General features: G+C 52.6%; 1 protein-coding gene across 2 annotated transcripts in view; it reads right to left on the bottom strand.

Annotated features, from left to right (window-relative positions):
* The window catches only part of crp (transcription factor cropped), a 63,041-nt gene that overhangs the window by 36,754 nt on the left and 4,790 nt on the right, over nucleotides 1-21,497 (bottom strand). Inside the window, exons 1-2 of one of the 2 annotated variants that reach the window (XM_075878324.1) lie at nucleotides 13,168-13,301; nucleotides 12,819-12,987 (exon numbers count right to left, since the gene is read on the bottom strand). In XM_075878324.1, the coding sequence (XP_075734439.1) occupies nucleotides 12,819-12,987; nucleotides 13,168-13,214 (216 nt within the window). In that variant the 5' untranslated portion in view covers nucleotides 13,215-13,301. Of the gene's footprint in view, nucleotides 1-12,818; nucleotides 12,988-13,167; nucleotides 13,302-21,497 lie in introns of those variants that run through there. The other variant, XM_037421294.2, reaches the window with a different exon arrangement.

Genomic DNA, 21,497 nt, shown 5'->3' with positions numbered 1-21,497 from the left:
AACATTACATATACAGCATAGGCAGATACGGGCGGACGCTGCTGCAATCATCGCCGGACGGAATTATTAATCCGTCGCTTTTTACCTCACTCCCCTCTCGGCGTCTAACTTCCGGTACCCCTTTAGCGCCGCGCAGTCACCCCGTTTATCCGCCGTTTCCGTTGATTGGGCGGGGGGGAGTGCGTGTGTCTGCGAGCGTGGGCGGTCAGCCAGGGCCTTTTTTTTTTTTTCGCAACCCGCCGGCGTCACAGGCGCGCCAGCGACCGCATCCAGCCAGATGACTTCCGGCCGCCCCGGTATTACACACAGCGTCTGCGTTGCTGCCCTCTGCCACTGCGGCAACACCCGTCCCACCCCCTTCCATTTCCCCGCACCCTTTCTATTTGCCTCTGGTGAAGTACAGTGGAGCAGAGCTGATTCACTTCGCCAAAAGAGCCCCGCCGTCGGGTCCGGCGAGACTGATGGATGGATCGCGCCACGGAAGCGATGAATTGCCCGCCGTGGCCCCATTTCTTTGTGTCGTGCTCACAAGTATAGGTTTTGCCGTGACCCTCGTTCGGCTGATGGACAGAACTTTCGCTAGTTTAAGCGTAGCGGAACACTACTCTGCAGCTTGCAAATATACTCGTCGTTATCATCGGTTTATACATTTACGCCTAAAGCGGAATACCTCTTGCCACGGGGGCCATCTTTTCTCGGAATTGTCGATTGACTGAAGGTTGCGTTGCTCTCAACTACCACACACCACCTGTTACAGTGCGCTAACGTCCTGTTTCGCTTCTCTCGGTCATAAGGCATATCATGGCGAAATCTGTTACGAAATCGCAACACGGGCCACGCGCGGCGCTGTAGTTGTGCGCCGCCACCGCCGGTGTCCGTAACCAGTATCGCATGAAACAAGAAAAAAAGAAAACAGTAAATAAGAAATCACCGAGGAAGCCGGTTCAAATCCGGGTCCCCTGCGCGCCAGCCCAGTATTCTACGACTGAGCCACGCCTGTGCTTCAAACTCGTTCGCCAATTTGCCTTGGGCAGGCCTGTTGTCAAGAAAGGAATCGCGCTAACACGAGTAATAAAGCGTTTTACAACAGCAAAGGAACAGCCAGGCGTCGCGGACTGCGAATAGCGCAGCCAGTGGGTCGCCCAATGCTCCAACGCATCACAAACGCTTGTACTGGATCACTTATAAACTGTGGCGCATACACACTTCAGGCCTAATTCTTCGTCGTCACCAGCTACCGCATTAAATAAAAATGTGCACAACATTCCTTGCAAGTGTGAAGCAGACACCACGCTTCTCCGAATAATGACGAACGGATAGCATAGTGAATGCCGGCCTACCACACAAAAATTACCATCATTTATGGCGTAGTAGTAGGTACCCAGCAAGTGTGCCTGTAGGAATTTCCTAAGCAGCGTTTAGGAAAGGCTCTGAAAGGCCGCTCTTCCAGCGTTCGCTGTGACTTTGCTGCGCATTGCACGCATGCCTAGCAGTTTTTTTCTGATCGGCCGATATATGCTGTACAGATTGCACGGACCTGACCGACTCACTACTTCCGAAGCTATCGGGCGACGCTGCGATATCGACACGTCACGCGCACAGGCAAACGACCGACTAGAGCACAAGCTCAGAAGGAGCACTCACTCGGAAGAAGAGCTCCACCGGAGCATCGACATCATGGACGGGAGCAGCATTATTTCACCAAGAGGTGGACATGCACATTTGCCTGTCCTGAAGCCTAACGACCGATTACTGTGGATCAAGCGATTTTGAGTGCCAAAGCTTTTTTCTGGACACTTCGTACGAGTTCCCATGCAGTTTCACGCACGCTAATTGTTTTTCTGTTCAATGCCAAACCCTTTAAGCAGGCGCCGAACTTGACTAGTCTGACAGTGGTTCGGGGACACAATTTTTGGGACAACCGCTAGAGACCGCGGGCGGGTATCATAGCATCGGATAACAGCGTCACCCAAGATGGAAGTCCGTCCTTCAAGTGGTGCGTTCATTCGTCAGGAACAAAAACTTCAGGAACAGAAACATAATCAACAGTAAGCACAACGACAAAACATGTCAGTAAACAAGGAGAAAGAAAAATAGCGAGCGCTGGTCTTTTACGGGTTCACATTTATCGAAAGACACGAAATTTCCGAGAATACCGAGGCACGCATTGCGCATTCTGCGTTGTTCCAAAAATAACGAGGAAAAAAAAATCTTACAAGTGATTCATTTAATTCTTAATCGAACAAGCGGGATCCCTAAAAATGCCGTCTCTGCTCCGAGTACCGACAACGCGCAGTGCCAACGTTTTATGATTACTTTCGTGAACGTCGATCAGCCCTTATTTCTAGATAGCGACGAGAGACGAAGGAAGAGCAGCGGCAGCCTTCTACTACTCGATTCATCTCTCGCTCATTGCTGTGCTGCTCGAAGCGAAAACAGCAGCAAGCTCTTCTTCTGCTCTCGGCCTTTTCCCGTCCTGCAGCCGAGGGAGCTGCCTCCTCATTTCATTGCCGTGAACGGAAAGAAAAGACACGGTTTCGGGTTTCTACGAAAGGCGCGCTCAAACGGTTTCGCAGCAGGTTGTGCCAGCTGGCGCATCCTCCGCGACGACTTCCGACGCAATCGGGACGAAAAATAAAAAACGCAATGATAAAGAAAATAAACAAGGGCGGAGATGGCGCGCCAAAAGGGAGGTTACCAGGAGCAGAATTCGAAAGGGACGAAATAATGAAACACTACGAACGAACAACAACTGCACGGCCATCCTCCAACGAACCGCCGCCAGTGGTGCCGCCGTTCACGACGCACCGACCGATCGGGACGTGTCCCCCAACGCTCTCCCTCAACTCCATTCAACCCCCCCCCCCCCCTTCTCATCCCCCTCTCCCTCTCGGACAAACAAGCCGTGTCAGCTCGGCTACTGTGGCGCGGAACGAGCGTACGAACCAGGCGCAAAAACGAGCTTCAAGAATGGGAGAGCCTTGGGGGGGAGACGTCGCGGGATGAAAGGACAGCACGGCCCCGTGGTGGAAGAACGGCCTTTCGACCGACTACACGACAATGAAAGAAGAAAAGTGGGCAATGGGAGCGAAGCGAAAGAGAGAATAAAGGCTGTGGCACCTGGCTTTCCGCGTGCCACCGCTACGGGTCCGCCTATAAGTGGCCCACCCGACGCTGTCCCCGGAAAAGCGGGGAAGGGAGACAGGTCCGCATTTTCCCCCGGCAATGCGAGCCGCCCGAGCTCCTCAATGAAGCAGCCGGCATGCATACCGGCACCACGACGTTCGGCGAACAAGGAGCGTCCCTGCACCCGGTGCTTTCGGCGAATCCCCCCTGCCTGCTTAGGCGAGCCCCCCCGCTACGCTTACTCCCCTTGCTTCGTCTATTTACTTTACTTCCTTCCTTCTTTTTTCCCCCTTGAAGCTTGGGACAGCATGCTTTCACTCGTCCTTCTGGCGAGGCAGCTGAGCCAGCACCACCTGAGCGCGCGAAAAAAATAAAAAAATAAAAGTACGGTGCAGCGAGCAAACGCGCACCGGCCATCGATGCAAAGTAGCGTGGGACTCTCTCAAGAGCCGTTCATGCGACGAAGATGGGGGAAGAAGCTTTGAACGTGAACACATGGGACCATGCGCGGCGGCAGTGGAACAACGAGTCGGCGGGGGAAGTGCACAATGGAGGCCTAGGCCCACGAGGGCTGCCGAGGAAGGGTGAGGTGGTGCTCTTTCAGGGCGGCAAAACCCGCCTCTTGCGCCATCTTCCAGCACACCGATCCGCCGCCAAGCCGTCCGATACAACTGAAGCGCGACGAGCGCTTGCTCGCACGTTGCAAGAAGACAGGTGGTACGAGCAGGCAGGGTCCCCACGGCGGCGAAGCCACCTGCTCTCCGCGAGGGAACCAGGTGGTTGGTGTTCGTTCGCTCACCGGCAGCAGATTGTAGGGGGCGATTCGCAGCGGAAGAGAAATAATATAAAGGAAAAAAAAAGGTGCGAGTGCGTCACCAATGCCTCCTTCACGTAGGGACCGGTTTGCATTTCTCCGCACGATGCTGCTCGCCACCACCTCCCTTCCGAGCGTGGAGAAACTCGCTCAATGAGCGGAGCAACCGTTACGAGTGCGCCACCCTATCATTGATTACGAAACCCAGTCGTTGTCGACTCAATGAGGGACAGAAATGACCGGAGGAGAGCACCGCTGCGAAGGCGTTCATCCGAAACAGACGGCGACGTAACGTGAGCTGTCACAATCACTCAGCGACAACCGTTGTCCCCGTCGTTCTTTCCTTCGATGCACACTCGAAAATCGCCGGACGTCTCGAAACGTACAGTAGCAAATGCTCCGTACGCGAAAGATTACGCAAAAAACAAAATAAAACAGCCCAAGGTCCTAAACAGTTGTACATTTGCGTCGTGTTGGGACAAGCTTTCGCAGCCAGACTTCTCCTCGAATCGTTGTCTCGATTTTGGTTTACCTTCGTCTGATCCGGAAATCTGTCACTCACAGAGACGACGCCTTTCCAACAATCAACAGCAGGGCTTCGAGACGGAGGGCGCCAGGCAAACAAGAGGGGGCGCCTTCATTTCCCGTCCACGTGAAATCCTCCTGGACACGCGCCCGCCTTCAAAATGCCGATCACGAGCAACAACACCCTCGCGGTCCAGTGCCATATCCCCTTCAGGCGCGAATTATGATGCACTGTACAAAAATGTCTAAATTTCGCGCAACATGACACTAAGACACTCGTCAATACAATCCAAAAAATAAATTAAGAAACACGTTGTTTTTACAAGCTTTGCTGAATAATCTCAATTAGAATGTATTTAAATATTTGAGTATTCTGCAGCCAGACATGTTCGATTCTTAAACAACAATTAGAAGATCTTAGGCGCAAAATACACGAAGTTCGTTTTTAGGCAAGAAAAAAATAATCCTTGTGAGGTTGGTCTTCGAACGCGGCACGTCGAGTGACCCGTCGAACATCGTAACACCTTCGGCAAAGCCATCGGCTGCAGTCATAGGCGGCAGCACCCTCGGGTTAAGCGTTGACTACCTGGAAAGTTCAAATGATAATATGCGCAATGTATGTCGCCTCTCCTTTGCCACTACTAGTCTGAGGGTCTTGCAAAAACAACTTGCGTCCACACACGTGGACGGCTGCGCCTCAAGTGGTTATTACGCGCGCAAGCACGTTTTATGGATGGCCTTTTTTTGGCGGCCACGTGGCCCGCAGGAAGCGACGCCGAGCTCCTCGCTTTCTTTCTTTCCCTCCCTGCCGCGGGTGGCTGGTCTGTAGAGGCAAGTAACGAAAAAGAAAGAAAACAGCGGCAGAGCCAAACAACGCAGTCCCGAAAGAAGTGACGTGCCGGACGAGACGAGAACGGAACAAACACGAGGCATCCACGCAGGGGACAGCTAGGCGACCGTCTTCACGCCTAGTCTTGGCCGGGGAAGCGGTCCGTCGTCCTACTACAGGCACCACCGCTTTAGTTCCCCCCCCTCCCCACGTCCCCACTGCATCCGTGCTATGCTGCTCTATATTTGTCGGGTCGGCGGTTCGGACGGACTGTTTGCACTGGAATTCGTGGGAGAGGTGAGGGCGACATCTCTGCCTCCACCTAGCCTTCGTCCTTCGAGCCTCTCTCGCTCGGCAGCCGCAGGGAAAAGGACCGCGGGCGCTTAGAGGAAGAGTTGGCGCATTCCGCTAACTCCTCCCCTGCCGCCCAAACACCACTCCACTCCGACGTTCCTTGCCCACTTCGAGGAACGCAGTCAAAGGAGCCGGCGCGAGCGAGCGAGGCTGCTTCTACTCGGAAGTGCGGGAACTCCGCCGGAGGGAACAGCGCAGCATAGACAGTGATCGAGAGAGGAGGAGCACGGAGAGAAGTAAAGCTCAAAACGCCGGCGCTGCCCCACCTAAGGCATCCCGCCAAAAAAAAAAGGAGAGAGAGAAAAGAGCCTTCATTTCCGCACTTGGGCAGCCACGCAGACGCGAACAAAGAGGCCGAGAAAAATGGTCTCTCTCTGCTAAGGGAATAACACAGCTGATGAAGGAGATTGGGTCGGAGGAGGAAAAGATAGAAGGGGGTCCCTGTTCGCCACTCCCAGAAAAGCTTTGGACGTTCAAGCAGGCTAAGGTTGAGTAGAAGATGAAAGGGGGGTTCTAACGAGGACCGCATAGCGCATCTCGTTCGCGGGGAGGAAAAAAAAAAAAAAAAAAAAACTCCAGCGGCCGAAATTAGCGAGGTTGTTGGGCGACCTTCGTGGGGATTCCATGCACGCCGCTTGAAGGAGACAACAAAGTAAAGGAGAAGGAATTTCAAGGTCTTTTCAGTTTAGGCATGCAAACCCCGAAGTTTGCCTCGAAATGCCTAGGCGCTGTGTCGTGCTCCCTACCGGGCTGCAGAAATTAGGCGTTTTCTTCTACCACCACCAAAACCCCAGTTGCGACCAGTCGTATACGAAAGCTCTCTGCTTCGCTCCGACCATTACCAGTCCCGAAAGCTGAACTAGGTTGCCCGCAATTTGCCAGCGACTTCTCCGTGCGAAGTACGCAAGTTCGCTCGCTTCACGAATGCGACTCATAACACACTGGACGGCCGGTCGAAGTGTGTGAGGAAACGATGCGAGGCCCAATAAAAAGTTAATCTCGTAACCATCGAAGTAAAGCGAATACGTCATCGTGAACGATGCTGTAAAAGCTTCCATGTGGTTTGCCATTTGGGGCGAAGCAATCCAAACGCCAGTGTTGACCTGCCGCGTTCGCCGAGACAGTAAAGGTCAAACGCGACGAGCGACGAAACGGGGCGTTCGCGCGACGTGTCACGTGGGTAGTTCTCGCGCAATCGCTCGGTTCTACAGATTTGGAAACTGTCGCCCATCGCCCGGAAATGCTGTGCCAAAGGCGCCGGAACAGGATGCAGTACCTGACTGACGTACTGCCGGTTCTCTCCGCGTGCCGCAAAACCACCACTTCCTCTCATACTCCTCCTCTCCGCCCTAGTCACGCGTGCACAACTATGTAATAACGCTATGTTTACGCACGTTCATATAAAAGAAGTGCTGCAAGGCAATAATAAACCCCTTCCGTTCCATTTTAGATTGCATATTGTCAACTTCGCGGAATTTTCGGTACTAGTAGACAGCGTCACACCAGCAACAGCGGAGTTCGCTCGCCGAAGCCGTCGATGTCGCGAGCATTTTCGCGGTTATGGGATTTGGCCCCAACCCCCCATCAACCCCATCAAACTGTGCGAACTGCGCCCCGTTTCAACCACGAATACGGTTTGTTTTAGTGTTATTTTTCTCCTAAAGCCACTGATGTTGGGATCTTCTTTTAAGACGTCCCAGTTGGATCTTTAAATTTCATACTACCAGTGCACTAATCGAACATAGAAGGAAAAAAAAAGATACAGCGTTTGTGGAGCATCTACGTCTTCTTTCCGTTTCTTGTTAGAAATATTCGTGCTGGTTCCAGGAAGCAGGAATGGATGTTGACTGCCGACGCGACGAGATGCACTTATTCCAATGCGAAAGAAAAAAAATATTTTTTTTTATTCTCAGGCCGTACACCGTCGAACACATAACTATGCCTGCACCCCCCCCCCCCTCCTACTCACCTCTTTTCCATTTATTTATCTATATCTTCGGAACGGACCAGGTCCGAACAGGGCCTCCAGTGGAGATCGCCGAAATCGAAATTGGCGGTCAGTGGCCTCCAAAGTTGTCAGTAGAAAATCTCGGGGGCCAGGTAATTAACTTTTGCCATAATTTTGCAAATGTCGCTACCCAGTGACCCCCAAAAACACGGTGCGAGTGACATCACCATCCTGCAGATTAGTCTCCTGACCACGACGAGGTTATTAGAGCCGATCGTTTGCGCCATTGTGCATCATACCTTACCACAGATACACCTGTCACTCGATGCCTCCTCCAGTTGTTCTGCACCTCACACGATCGACCCAGGGGGACGAGGGCACCTCAGGCCACGCCACCGAGAAGCAATGAAATATACGAGCAGCGTCTTTAGTAGACTAGAGGGATAAATAAGTAGAGAAAAAAAAAGGTGTGGGGGCATAGCGGTAAGGCTGCGGGGTGTTTCCCCGTAGATCGAAATAACTGGGTTAACGCGCGCGCGCAACGCCCCGATATATGCCCAACGATCGTGAAGAGCGCACGGAGCCGAGGGAAAAAAAAGACACCGCCAAGCGAATTCAGGCGAGCACAAACGAATCCACTCTTATGCGGCGGGCCCCGGGTTCACTTGAAGGAACAGAGAAGGAGGGGAAGAGACGAGTCAGCGCTCCGCAAAACAGGGTTTTCCGCAAGATGTGTGGACGGGTGAAGCCACTGCCGCGCAATGAAAGGAAGTCACAAGGCACTGCGCAACGGAGCGAATGCGAATAAAGTGCTGAGACTGACACGAAGAGAGGGTTGTCGAGATCGCCCAAAACCGCTGGACCTGAATGCAACAGGAACAGGTCACTGGAGCTCACACGACGGCTAAACGAATCGAAGGAAACCGAACAAACCCCTAGGCAACTTTCACCAAGTATATTCCATGTTTGTAAAGAGCCATAGGAGCCGTCCACATGACCACGTGACAAGTGGCACAGCGGCTGCAATGCTGCCTCCAAGAACGGAGCGTCGGGGAACCTCCCGATGCACCAAGGCAGCTTTTGTCAACTAGTGAAGTGTACTAGAATACATTATACTGGTGGGCCTCATTTTAGATGCGTGCTTGATCTCCATTTCTCTCTCTCTGTGTGTGTGCGCAGTACGGGGCAGACAAAGAGGGAAATGCGCTTTCTGCGAACCGGGAATGCGACGGCAAAATGCGTCGCAATCGTTGGTGCGAAAGCGCGTTCTTTCATGCAGCTATTCTTCGGCAGTGTAGCAACCAAACTCGCTTAACATCTTCATCATCACTTAAGTAAAACGGAGCTGTGTCTCCCACATGACATCATGATGACATAGGCACCCGGCAATGCAGTTTACGAGATCCGACGGTAGCGCCAGAACACACAGCCTTGCGAGTAGGCTCAGCAAAACCGAGTCTTCCAATGCCTAGCCTAGCGAGTAGACGCAGCAAAGCCGGACTTGCACGTGCATATTTTCTTTTTTTAGTTGTGAGCAGGGGGGTGACGGCTGCTTATGTAGGCGCCCAGGAAGCGTCCTTTGAAAACTTGCCAAAAAAAGAGAATTGACACTTCAGCGTGTCACCGTGTTCAGCGAGCGTTTCATTTCCTTAGTATCCCTGGCGGTCGGTAGTACCAACAATGCTGAGGCTGCCCAAAAAGCTTCGTCGCGCCCGTTGGTTCACTGTCGGGTGCCCACATCTCTCGACTTACGCCTGTCCGATCCCACGACGGCACCCGCGAACACCTTCCGTCTCACGCACACAACACACGTGCCCATAGCAAACATGCCACGTACACTAAGAGGAGAGAGAGAGAGACAGAGAGAGTCATTCCTCGGCTTCTCCCGCCAGTCAGTCGGCGGCAATGCGGAATCGAGCCCGGGTCCAAGCAACGCGCGAAGACGACCGCAGCGACTAACAAGTGCGCGCTGGCGCCCGCTAGTCCGACGCCGCTGCTTCAGCTGCCACAGAAGCGGGAGGTGAAAAAAGAGAAAAAAGTCTGGAGCAAACGGCGCCGCTGATGGATTGCGAAACGCATGGGAGCTCTTTGCAGACGCCGCTACAGCTGAGCCTGGCTCGCGCACGCCGGATCTCAAGTAAACGCGATAAAATCACCTGCTCCGCTGCACTTTCCCGCATCTGGCCAACGTCTATCGCTCTTTATACAGTGTTACACGAGCAGCTGACGAGTCGCTTCCACTTGGATGAATGGCCACTTGGGGTTCTTTAACGTGCACCCAAGTCTGACACGGGCCTACAGCATTTTCGCCTTCATCGAAAATAACTCTATACAAACAATACAAATATTTAGTTTTCGCGTCAAAAGCCCCTTCCAGCAGTGAGCCGACAGTAACAACGGTCACAACATCCACGACCACTGCATCGAACATGAGCAACCGTCATCATTAGTACATGCACAAGCACAATGAGAGGGAGAGAAGGCAAACAAACAATCGATAGAGAGTCCTCACGGGACGAAAAGAAAAATGAATCTGCATCTTTCTTTGAGTAAGCGCCACATGTTTCGCATTTCCCCAAACTCGGCATTGCACTTTTTTTTTTTATACGGCGGTGGCAGTACTCTGGAACCTCCATCGCCATCGGTACAGCCGGATCGGCGAATAGATCACAGCAGCGTGGCTTTGGAAAAACCCCTCCCAAACGCCCCACCGCACAATAGTTGTTAATCTGCACCGTCCAGTTTCCCACAAACTAAAAAAACCACTAGAGGTCACTCCAGCGCAGCAGTCACTTGCCTACTCCGATCAACACTAGTGTCATTTCACTCAAACAAAGCTCGATATACTGATTACCCCCGTGCAATAATAAATCACTTCAGTGTAAGCGGCACAAGCGAATAGAGCGACTGCGTGATTATATAAACCGCACATCGCCATGCAGGGTACAACAACGCAGCGTGTAAGCTTCGCGACCTTCAACATAAAATGTCCCACACCAGATCAAGCAAGCACAGCCTCGAAAGCATGTTACCTACAAACCCTGTCACTGCGTTGTAAACAAAGCAACGAAGAGCTTCCGCCAACGACCCATCGTACGTCATAACGTCGGGGCGACTTCGCAACACCAGGAGCAAAAAAAAAAAAACACTAAAAAAGGTAATACGCAACGCGCTGACGATAGAAATAAAGGAATGCACAAAGACGCAATAACGGCCCAGACGAGGCAAGAGTTGGGAGGGCACGTGCCAATTCTGTTCATCGGAGCTCGGACATCGAGGAGGCACTGAATAATAGCCTCCTGAAAGACCAACCTCCCACTGCCCAGCCGCGCAGTTCCTCCATTTCTTCCGCGGTGTCTCGCGCCTAGCAGATGACGTGCCGCGCCCCTTACGTAACTGGCACTGCTACACCGGTCATACAGTGAAGGTTGGGGGGGTGGCACACGCAGCAGCGATGAGACGGCGCGCGCTTTCGGCACCCCGACGACGCTACCGGACAAACGAAACACTCCCTCACCTTGACGAGAAAAGGGGGAGAGAAGTACGAGCAGCCGGAGAAAGTAAGGCGCTGAGTAACGTAATAACGAAGTGGGAGACAAGAAGAAAACGAAAGCAGAGAGAATGGGAGAGAGGCGGTGCTCGAAACGCGTTAAAAAGAGCACTGTCGACGATGACTACCGGCAGACGCGCAGCACACAACCCCTTCCTGCAAAGAGAGAGAAAATAAAATACCTCGGCGGCAGTGCCCCCTCGGCCGCAAGGGCAGGAGAAGAAGAGCGGCGGATGCTTTCGGAAAGCGAAACAATAAATGCACGCAAGCAAAACAAGAGGAAGAGGAGAAGAGAGCGCCAGCTTCCGAAGGGAAAAGGTGCATCGATCCGAGACCCCCGCTCACGGCCGGCACCCCGTATTTGGGCGTTCCGGCTGCCATGGCAACCGATGCCGACGACTAGACCCCCCCCCCCCCCCCCAGTTTCGTTCTCTCCACCCTCTTCCACGCGTCATCCCGCCGCTGCCGGCAAGCCCCGGACGTCCCTGCGACGTCACCGCGTCACGTGGTACGCCGTCTCGCACGGCGGCGAGACGGCCGTGCGCCGCCGCCGCCCTCATCTCCCGCTTCTCCGCTCTATCCCGTCGATTTTTCTTTTTATTATTGGTATTATCCCAGCGCTGCTCCGGTCGCCTTCTCTCGTACTCTTTGTCTCCGCAGACGGCGCGTTTTCTGTGCCTCTGGCTGCCCAAAGATGGCGGCGGCCCCCGGAGCAGGGGCGAACGACCGGCCGGCCGGCCAGGCCCGGCGGACTGGGAGCGGCGAAACTTATTCCTTCAAGTGCCGGATATCGGAAGGGCCCCTTTCCTCTCCATCTGCCGACCGGGCGAACGAGACGCCGCGCCGCCGAAAACACCGCGTCTGGTAGCCGTCAGCAGCGTTCGTTTTCCAGGGGTCCCGGTGCGCGCATTACGTCATCGATCCGAGCCGCCCGTCACGCGTGTCGCCTCGTCACCGACGGCCTTTGCTCGACGGACGGGACTTGCGCACCTTTACCGCTTCTTCCGGAGTATGGGAGGAGAAACCGCTACAGCTTCTTACGCTAATAAGGTTACGTGTACCGGACACCTTTACCAAAGGGACACGGAACAGCAGAAGTGACGCGAGGTGAAAACGAAAAGCCGTTTCCTTTCGCGTTGCAAACATTCGCGAAAGTCTATTTATGCAGAGCGGTTCGCTTGCAATAGAATGTATTCCTAATAAGCGAAAGTGCAATGTGTTACTCTTCTGCGACCTTTGCGTTTGCCCGACACGAAGATACATAAGGCATGGCAAGCACGCTTTTCTTATACATTCTCCCTAATAGACAATGAATTGAGGCTGAATGATGAAGGGAGGAGAGAAAAGGGGCAACCCTTTCCACCGTTACACTTCGGCTCCCCAAGTTGTATTCGCATAACAAGTAGCAGCTGTTTCTTCGCCCACTAAACTCTTGGCACGGGGCAGCAGGCAGGCGACCGAAGAACAAGAGGAAGAAAAAAAAAATGAAAAGGGGGCACTTCGACATCGCCGAGAGGTACGATGCCCCCTGGAGGCAGAGCCAGGTGCACGCGACACCTGTCAGGGACGCAGACGGCGCAAGAAGAAACGGGCTCGAAAACTCGGAAAACGACGATGACGACGCGTAGTGGGGCAAAAGAGAAGAAAGAAACAGAAGAACGGGCAAACTCACCTTGGAGAGCTTCTCGCCGTCGTGGTGGGGCAGAAGCGTCCGCAGCGACTGGAAACCGGCGTTGATGCTCTGCATGCGCCTGCGCTCGTTGCTGTTGGCGATCTCGCGACGAATCCTCTTCTCCTGCTCCATCTGCGTCTTGGGACTCGTCGGGCGATTGCTGAGACGGCTGCGAAAACGAGAAGGGCCGCTCGTTAAGACAAGATACGGCCGAGACAAACGCGAAGCAAACGACGAAAAGAACCACAACGAGGCATCGCGGTCGGGCGACCTAACAAAAGATAAATGGTCGTGGGGGCGGGCTATCTATCACTGAATGTTCTGCAACAGCTGATTGCGCGCGACTCACGCTTTGCTCGTCCGACGATTGTCTCCTCTCCGACGGGTTCCAGTCATCTCGAACGAAAGCGTCGGCAATCGTCAACGCGTATAAAGTGGCACAGCGATTGGTGCAAACTCCGCAGTGCGTCGGATAAAAGGCGCTTCTCCTCCAACAAGCTGCTCGAAGTGGCTGTCACCTGACCCCGCATCACCCTCGGGCACGAGACGTCGAAGCTCACGCGAGTCGTTTGCTTTTTTTTGTTTAATAAACCCACATTGACTCCGTTGACTCGCACGACGAGAGACGCGTTGCAAAGGCGGCGAACGAAATGGTCAAGAGCGCGAGCCCTTGTGCATTAGAAGCACGTGCTTTTCTGGATCGCGCGCAGGCCAGCACTCGGAACTACGGCGGTGGACCCGAATGACCCGCCACGTGCAGAGCGGCAACTTCTGACAGACGTCGTATGCGACACACATGATGCGGAAAGGCAGCTAGCTATGCCTAACCCCACATTCAGAAACGCTGCTTGACTTGACTTGCCACCGACTTCAGTGCAGCACAGACGCGTTTCAAACGCGCTGCATTGAAGGCGGTGTCAAGTCAAAGAGCGTTTATGAATACGGGGGTAGTAAAGTCCCCACATGAAACTTGTTTTATCCAGAGACCTTAGCTACGCCCCGACAATAGCGACACCGAAAGACTCAATGAAGTAGCAAGCAAACAGATCATCGGATTAGGAAGATCAACTGCACAATATCTTACATGAACATTAATTAGACAGCTTTAGCTGGGCGTTCCCAGAGCTGCCGAGGACGCCCATCTAAACACTGCATGGTATCGCAAATCACCGAGAAAAAAACAAACGCTACGCACAACGACGCGATAGTGCTCGCCCCGGGGGCGTCAGAACGTTGCGATAACAACGTCACCGGATTTCATCTTGGGAGCCGACAGAACACAAGCGATCCTTATCTGGCAACGACGCAATCCTATCTGCTAATAAAGAAAATTCAAACGCTGGCTTCGGTATTTCCGTGCAAAAACCGCAAAAATTGGCCGTGGCCTTTCACGAAGGCACTAAAAAAAAGACAGCGACATCAGCGACGAGAACTCTGTGCGGCCGATACCTTCTGGCAGTTTAGCTTGTTTACTAGGCACTGTGCCATGCTGTTCTTCGATATTACAGCGGCCACAGAAACGGTTCTCAGCTTCCTACGCCCACAATGACGCTAGCGCAGTTCTTGAACCAATAAATAAATGAATGGAGAAAGACGAGGAAACAGCGCACCTTGTGTAAACAGCTGTCAGGTGCATGGTAGCGAATCTGAATCGGTTTATTCCGCAGCACTGCGTTACGGCGTCTAAGTCAAATCAAGCAACTAATTCAATCAAACAAAGCAATCAAGGCATGGCTGCTGACCCGCAGGTCGCGGGTTCGAATCCCGGCTGCGGCGGCTGCATTTCCGATGGAGGCGGAAATGTTGTAGGTCCGTGTGCTCAGATTTGGGTGCACGTTAAAGAACCCCAGGTGGTCGAAATTTCCGGAGCCCTCCACTATGGCGTCTCTCATAATCATATGGTGGTTTTGGGACGTTAAACCCCACATATCAATCAGCAATCAAGGCATGCGCCATGCACGAACACATTCCAATCCTCGCCCACGTTGCGTATCCTGCTAGTCAGCTAACGCAACGCTACATCGCGTTCTGTTTATCTGGAAAAATCGTTTACGACGACAAGCAGACTATATACTACGCATGGACGTTCGGTCACACAAACCACACTTTTCGACGACATGTCACCGATGCTTGGCTCGCCGTAGCTGAAGAGTTGCTGAAGAGCTTACCTGTGACAACGCTCAGCCACCAGAACTTTAATCAGAAAAAAAAAGGGGGGAAGGGGAGAAGGTGCCCCCGGACTACGAGCCTGGCTGGTCACCACGGAAAAGAGCGCAGAAATAACAGAAAAATTGATAGCCTCAAGCATGCGCAGTTACTATTTTATGAGTGAAGAGACTACAAATATGACGTGTTTGTGTCGCAATAAGTACCAGTTAAAAGTAGTGCTACAAGTGTGTCGTCCTTCTTGCTCCCTCCCGTCTTTGTGCGCTTGCCGGTTTCACGAGGACACCATTTTTTTCGCACTTTTTTCATTATTTAGAACGTACGCAGCGAGATAGCTTAAGAGGAATTTCTAGGGCGCATCAACTTTTAATGCTGACGTCATCTTCGCGCGCTTTCCCGGCGGAACTATTTTGTAAAGCAAGCAAAGGCAGCCGTGGCACGATACACTCAGGAGGTCGGCCGTGCACCGCCGACGAGGTGTACAGACGCTGCTGCTGTGCGCAGGCCAAGGCCAACGGAGTGCCAATGTTTGCCACCGGACGCATTCTGAAGAAGACGGCGGGGGGGTTAAGTCCTCCCGGAGAGGAGTCTGACCCGCGATTGCGGCTGAATCGACGGAACGTCGAGGAGCAGCTGACGTAAGCGTCTAGACTCGCTGCGAATATCCGGCGGTTAGCTACGCGCCGCTTGCTTCCCGCAGCCGACGCAGCGGTTGAGAAGATGCTTCTGTAAGACAAATCGTTCATAACCTGGCTGCGCGCCTAAAGTTAGCGCGAGACACCGTCGTCCACTGCCGGTTTAGAATCCGCGGCGGCACGCAGTAGTAGAACGTGCTATAAAGTTTAGCGAGGGCTGAAAGTTACTTGACGGTCTTCATCGACTGTGCACACTCGAAGAGTGAACGGCTTAGCGAAACCGAATTTCAGGAGGCGTGGAGCGAAACAACGCGCAAGAACTTAAAACCTTGTTCAACTTCCGAGTGGCAGCTTCTTTCACACGTCTTGACACAACTAAAGATCGAAAAGACGAAGCGAGCGCTCTACAGCAAACGCACGAGGCAAATCTAACTCTGATGCAAACATCCAGGCTGTTTTTACGCTATCTGCTTGGCTCTGACGGCTTAGCGATCGCGCCGGGAAGGCGCACGTAGGTACCGAATTCGAATTCAGGACCTACGTATAGGTATCGCCGTAATCATCCTCGACATAAGTAAAACTCGTTTTATAAATAGAAATGATTTGTGATTAGCGGACGCCCACACCTCTTCATTGGTCCCTCTACTTTCAGCGGTACGACTTATCACATGCACCAAACCAACTAACCGCCAATATCATCTGTACTCTTTCTTTCACGCCTGTTCCATTTCAAAACAAGTGCCGTTCAATACGCGTTTTAACTGGCACAAACGCACCTAACAATGTGCACATAAGTCTTTTGTCTCAAAATGGCTTTCAGGAAATGCAAGAACAAAGAGCGACACGTGCGCTCTACTCCGTTTTAGCGCCGCCATTGCCGTGTTTCTAAGAAACGACGTTCGTGACATTTTTCTCATTTGACTCGTTTTTATTTGTTCTTTTCTTCGGCGCGAGCTGAAACTGGTGCTCGTCTCACCGCGAACGCGCAGCCGAGAAGGACCCCGCCATTTCGATTTGTCACGGAGAAGGGACTTTTAGCCGCCGAGTACGGCGAATAGCGTACGCTACAGCGAGAGAAAAGCAAAAGGAAATAAGGTCCGCGACGTGCGGTCATTCCCTCAGCGACACATACGTGATGCAACAACAGCGCGCGTCCACTACCCGCCACGCGACGCAACAATCGGGAGAACGTGTCGCACGACGCACACCTGAGAGAGAGAGAGAGAGAGAGAGAGAGAGAGAGAGAGAGAACTCAAAGCGCATTAGCGGAATACATAAAAGCGCGCGCGCACTTGGCGTCGCACCGCGTTCCGTGACAAGATCATCCGGTAAAGCCAGCGTCGCGGCGTGCCCGCCGAACGACGACCCGGCGCGGCGCTTCTCGAAAAAAAAAATAATAATAAACAACACGAGATGCGCCGAAAGAAGAGACGAGCCTCCCCCCGCATGTGCGATGCGCCCGCTACACGTCACGACCGGTATACCCGCAAACCACCGCAAACGGCGAAAATTCGCTCACTCTCACGCTTCCCTCGCCAAGCATGCTCGGTACCACAACGTTTCTCTTAATGAAAAATATATATAGAGAGAAAAAAAAGACCACGGCGGCTCTCCACGACACGTGGGTCGCGCTTCGGAGGCGAGAAGCACGGGGAGGAATCGAGCACAAAACCAAAATTGAAGAAACTGCGCGATGTAGAGAGAGGGACCTAGATTGACGACGCGAGGCCAGCCAGCACGCCGGGGTGTCGCGGCGCCCCCCCCCCCCCCCCAACCCCAGCCTCCTCTGTCTTCGAAGACTCGTCGCCGAATTCATAACGCAGTCACGAAAATAAAAAAACTTCCGGCCACGCGAAAAACGAAGCGGCTCTCGCTCGCTACCTCTTCACCTTCGCGTTTCTCTCATAATTCACCGTCGCGGCGACCACAACGACGATGAAGCAGAAGAGGGTAAAAAAAGTGTAACGACGGACGCAAACAATGACCCCTGCCAGACGGCACGAAGAAGAAGGCGACTGCCGGAAAGGGGGCACCGGCTAACGTCCGGCTGCAGCTTCCACAATTGAAGAAGCCCGGCGCGCGAGGCAGTGCCCGCTTGCCGCAGCACTGGCAAGGACAACCGTTCAAAGCAAAAAATAAACGAAACCAGACGAGGACGACGAGACGCGCTTATTTCCTTAGAACCGCGGATCGTCGTGACCGACGCCGAAAAAACGCGAGCGTCGAGAGGAGACCATTCCTGGCTCCTCCGAGGACCAAGCGCGCGCCGTAGCGAAAGCTGCGCCCTCAAGACGCGGACAAAAACGAAACCGCACAAATACAGCCTGCGCTCTCTCTCACTCCCTGCTAGAGTCAAGGTCGATTCGAGCTGGTCCAATGGAAATCTCGCGCATGATGCTCGAAATAGAAAAAAAAAAAAACGGCGAAAGCTATAGATGCGCAGCTGATGGAATATCGCAACACTTCCTTCCACCCTTCGTACCGGTCCACAAATCGCAGTCGATCCTCTGGTCGTCTCCATAGGTCGAAGCGAGGGAAAACAAACAAACAAAAACTATACACAACATCGTTAGCTCACGGCAAGCGTCACGATGTTCGGGACAGAAATTCGTCAAAGGAGAGCAAAAATGAAATATGAAACATGGAAGACGAAAAAAAGAGAAGCGGAGCCGAGCGTCAACAGACACGCGCGCAGGAAGAACACAAGCTGGACTGTGGGAAGTTGCAGCACGGGCCATCATTCGCTCTCACTGCTGCGTCTGCTCGCCGCCGTTAAAGGCTGAGAAGGAGGAAAAAAAAAGAAAAACTATAGGCTCGCTTCCCGCCCCAATAGTCGCGGCGGCGGGCAACCAACCAGAGGCAGACCGAAAGACGAAATCGTCTCGAAATGACCGAAGAAAAGAAACAAGCCACAGCAACGACCAGTCGTCGCGGCCGCTTTCGCAAATCCACAGTGAAGAAGAAGAACGCCCCCCCCCCCCTCTTGATCCGTATAACGCTAGTTTTCTTACTTATGTCAAAAGAACAGCACCAGCAACAACAGCGCGCGTATTCATTATTATATTACGCACCAGGCGAAACACCCGAGAAGGAGTTTCTGCGCCAACGGACACATTACCACCGGAAATAGCGAGACACGATGTTCCGAAGAGATACGAAAGAGCTGTAACATTAAGTCGACGCCCCCCCCCCCTCTCCCCCATCTCTCGTTTCCTTTGTGTAGAATATATTTCACTCGTATTTCCCTGTCTACCAAGCCCGTTCTCACAATTGAGAGCGGTCGCTTCGTTATTCGCTAGCGCGAACAATTCACTAACACATTTTCGCCTTCACCTTGCAACGATGGTCATGGGTGTTAACAGGTGAATGCAAGAGAGACACTTGCCCTCCCTCTCCCCATCTCTGTCACAGCCCAAGCGCTCCCCACTCCCCCACCCCGTGATGCAACGGGGGATTTGCACAGTACCAAGAAATGCCGACACCTGTGGCGATTGCCAGATGATAGTGTTTTTGCGGGTTCCCTGAAACTGCCCGCGACAAACCCGATTACGCGTTGTCCCCTTTCTGAAACGTGATACCGCAGTATGCAAAATGTATGCCTCGCGCATTCCGACTGTACGCCGGCTCAAGGACGATTGACAGCCACCCTTACCACAGTTCGATGGTCGTCTTGCCATCGAAGTAGGCTCGCTGGCCGCAGAGTTTAGCAAGCGCAATCTACAAGGAGAGCTACTACCTTCACGCATAAGCATTGTATACATGTAGTACATGAACCATAACCTCCTTTATGCTGTGTATAAGTACGACACCAAACGTTTTCAAGTCCTCTCTGCGCAACAGCTGCTGCCAATAGCGGTCCATATAAAAAGTGCTGTCTCAACATCCACAAAGACAAATCAGATACACGGATCGCAAGATATATTGGCTAAATTAACCACCTCGTATCCTCGAACACACAGAAAATCAACCATATCAAATATGAGTATTTTCCTGCCCAATTACACATTTTATTTTTTATTTATTTACATTACTGTAAATATATTATAAATGTATCTTCATTTATATATTATAAATGAAGATTTACAACTCCATAGCGTGCCGCACAGTCGCACAGTTTGCCGTGCCGTTTTCTTCATTCTAGAAAAGAGACAACGATGACAGGGCTAGCTAGCATTGCAGGTGCAACATCCGGAAAAGCTTATCGACGTCCGTGACCTCCGCGTCGGGTGCACCACTTGAGACACGCGACCCACATCGAAGGCGCTCCGAATTTTCGCGGTGTTCAGGACGTGGCCTAATGCCGAGAGTAGTCGCAGAGCGGCATTCCGTAGATTCAAGAGAATACGCTCACGCCATTGACGAACCACGCGAGAAACGGCAGCCGACGGCATTGCGCAATCGAAACATTGCACGGGCCGCTGAAATATTTCCGCAAAGACCGAACGAGCAACCGTACTCCTCCCCGCATTAGCAAGCAAGTTCCTGGTACGAGTACAGCTCGCATATCACGTGCAAATCGAGAGCGCAAATTTTTTTTTTCTCTAGCAAGCCACCCGCCACCGCGGGCAGAATTTCTCGCCGTTTCGAAAACCCCCCAAGGCGATATCGCGGCACGTCCGCACTGTAACTCACTTTTACAGCCAGTCATAAACTTCAATGAGACCATATTCGAAATTCTGACCACGTCGCTCGCCTTCAGCTACCTTCGGTCCCTTTCGCGTCAGCGCAAACTGAATGTGTTAGCCACGTGGTGACACCAAAAATATATTACACCGGCCATCGTCGTCAGAAACCATTATTTTTCGAGATATATATAATTCGTCATTCCCCTAATACCGAGATGAATTGCAAATTGCAACACGACGTGAAATCGTAGACATCGAGAGAGCAGGATGAGTGTGTATTTGCGCTATGCGGTTGCATCCCCCCCCCCCCCCCCCCCCCCCACGATAACCCACGCATTGCCCGAGCCCGCTGAAAAGCCACGCTTACGTCGACCAGCTGCAAGCGCCCTATGCGAAGGCACGCAATGATATACATGGCCGCAGCGTTACAGGGAGGGGGGGGGGGAGACAGCTGCCGCTGTAGGGACCGATGGCTGTCATAGTTGTTTCGCGCACACTTATCGGCGAAGTGGCCTGTCAAGCACACCGTCGGCGGGCAGGTGGGGACGCAGCGGGCCGCTTTCACCTGCTCTGGCTTCTGGCTGCGCGCGAGTCAACAATAGTCCAGTTCGAACAAACAACCCACTACTTCGACAGGGCTGCCGCCGGCAGGGGAAGAAGCAACGTCCTCGCACTATGTCCCCAGAGCAGTCTAAATACTAGCCTTGGGACAAATATCCTCCCCCCCTCCCCCTCCCCCCGCCGCTTTTCTCAGTCAGCGGTTGATTCACCGCCCCGAGTTTCGACACTATAATACATGTTGTTCAAGGGAAGATTCGCAGCGCGCCACACGTTTCCCATGGTGTGGATGCTCACCCTCCTCCTTACGCTAACAAATTCACAGTTCGATGCTAATATTCGTGTTTTATTTTCTTTTTTTTTTTCTGCTGAGAAGCCCCAAAAGCAAACGCACACCTGCCTTCTGGGTGAGAACGCTAAAATTGACGAAACCACGCACACGACAGGCTATCGATATCATACATTTCCGTTTAAAGCTATATATAGCACACACCTTTTTTTGACGGACGCGTATCTTTTTAGACACAGCACGCAAACAGGTACGAACACTGGCACGCCAAGTATTATTCTGGACCAACAGGTGGCTTTTTGTTTTCTTTGCATATATATATATATATATATATATATATATATATATATATATATATATATATATATATATATATATATATATGATATGGCACAACGGGAGCGTT

This window comes from Rhipicephalus microplus, chromosome 2 (assembly GCF_043290135.1).
Source record: "Rhipicephalus microplus isolate Deutch F79 chromosome 2, USDA_Rmic, whole genome shotgun sequence".
NCBI classification, from domain to species: Eukaryota; Metazoa; Arthropoda; class Arachnida; order Ixodida; family Ixodidae; genus Rhipicephalus; species Rhipicephalus microplus.
The sequence above is the reverse complement of the archived record's forward strand: the minus strand, read 5'-3'. Positions and strand labels throughout refer to the sequence as shown.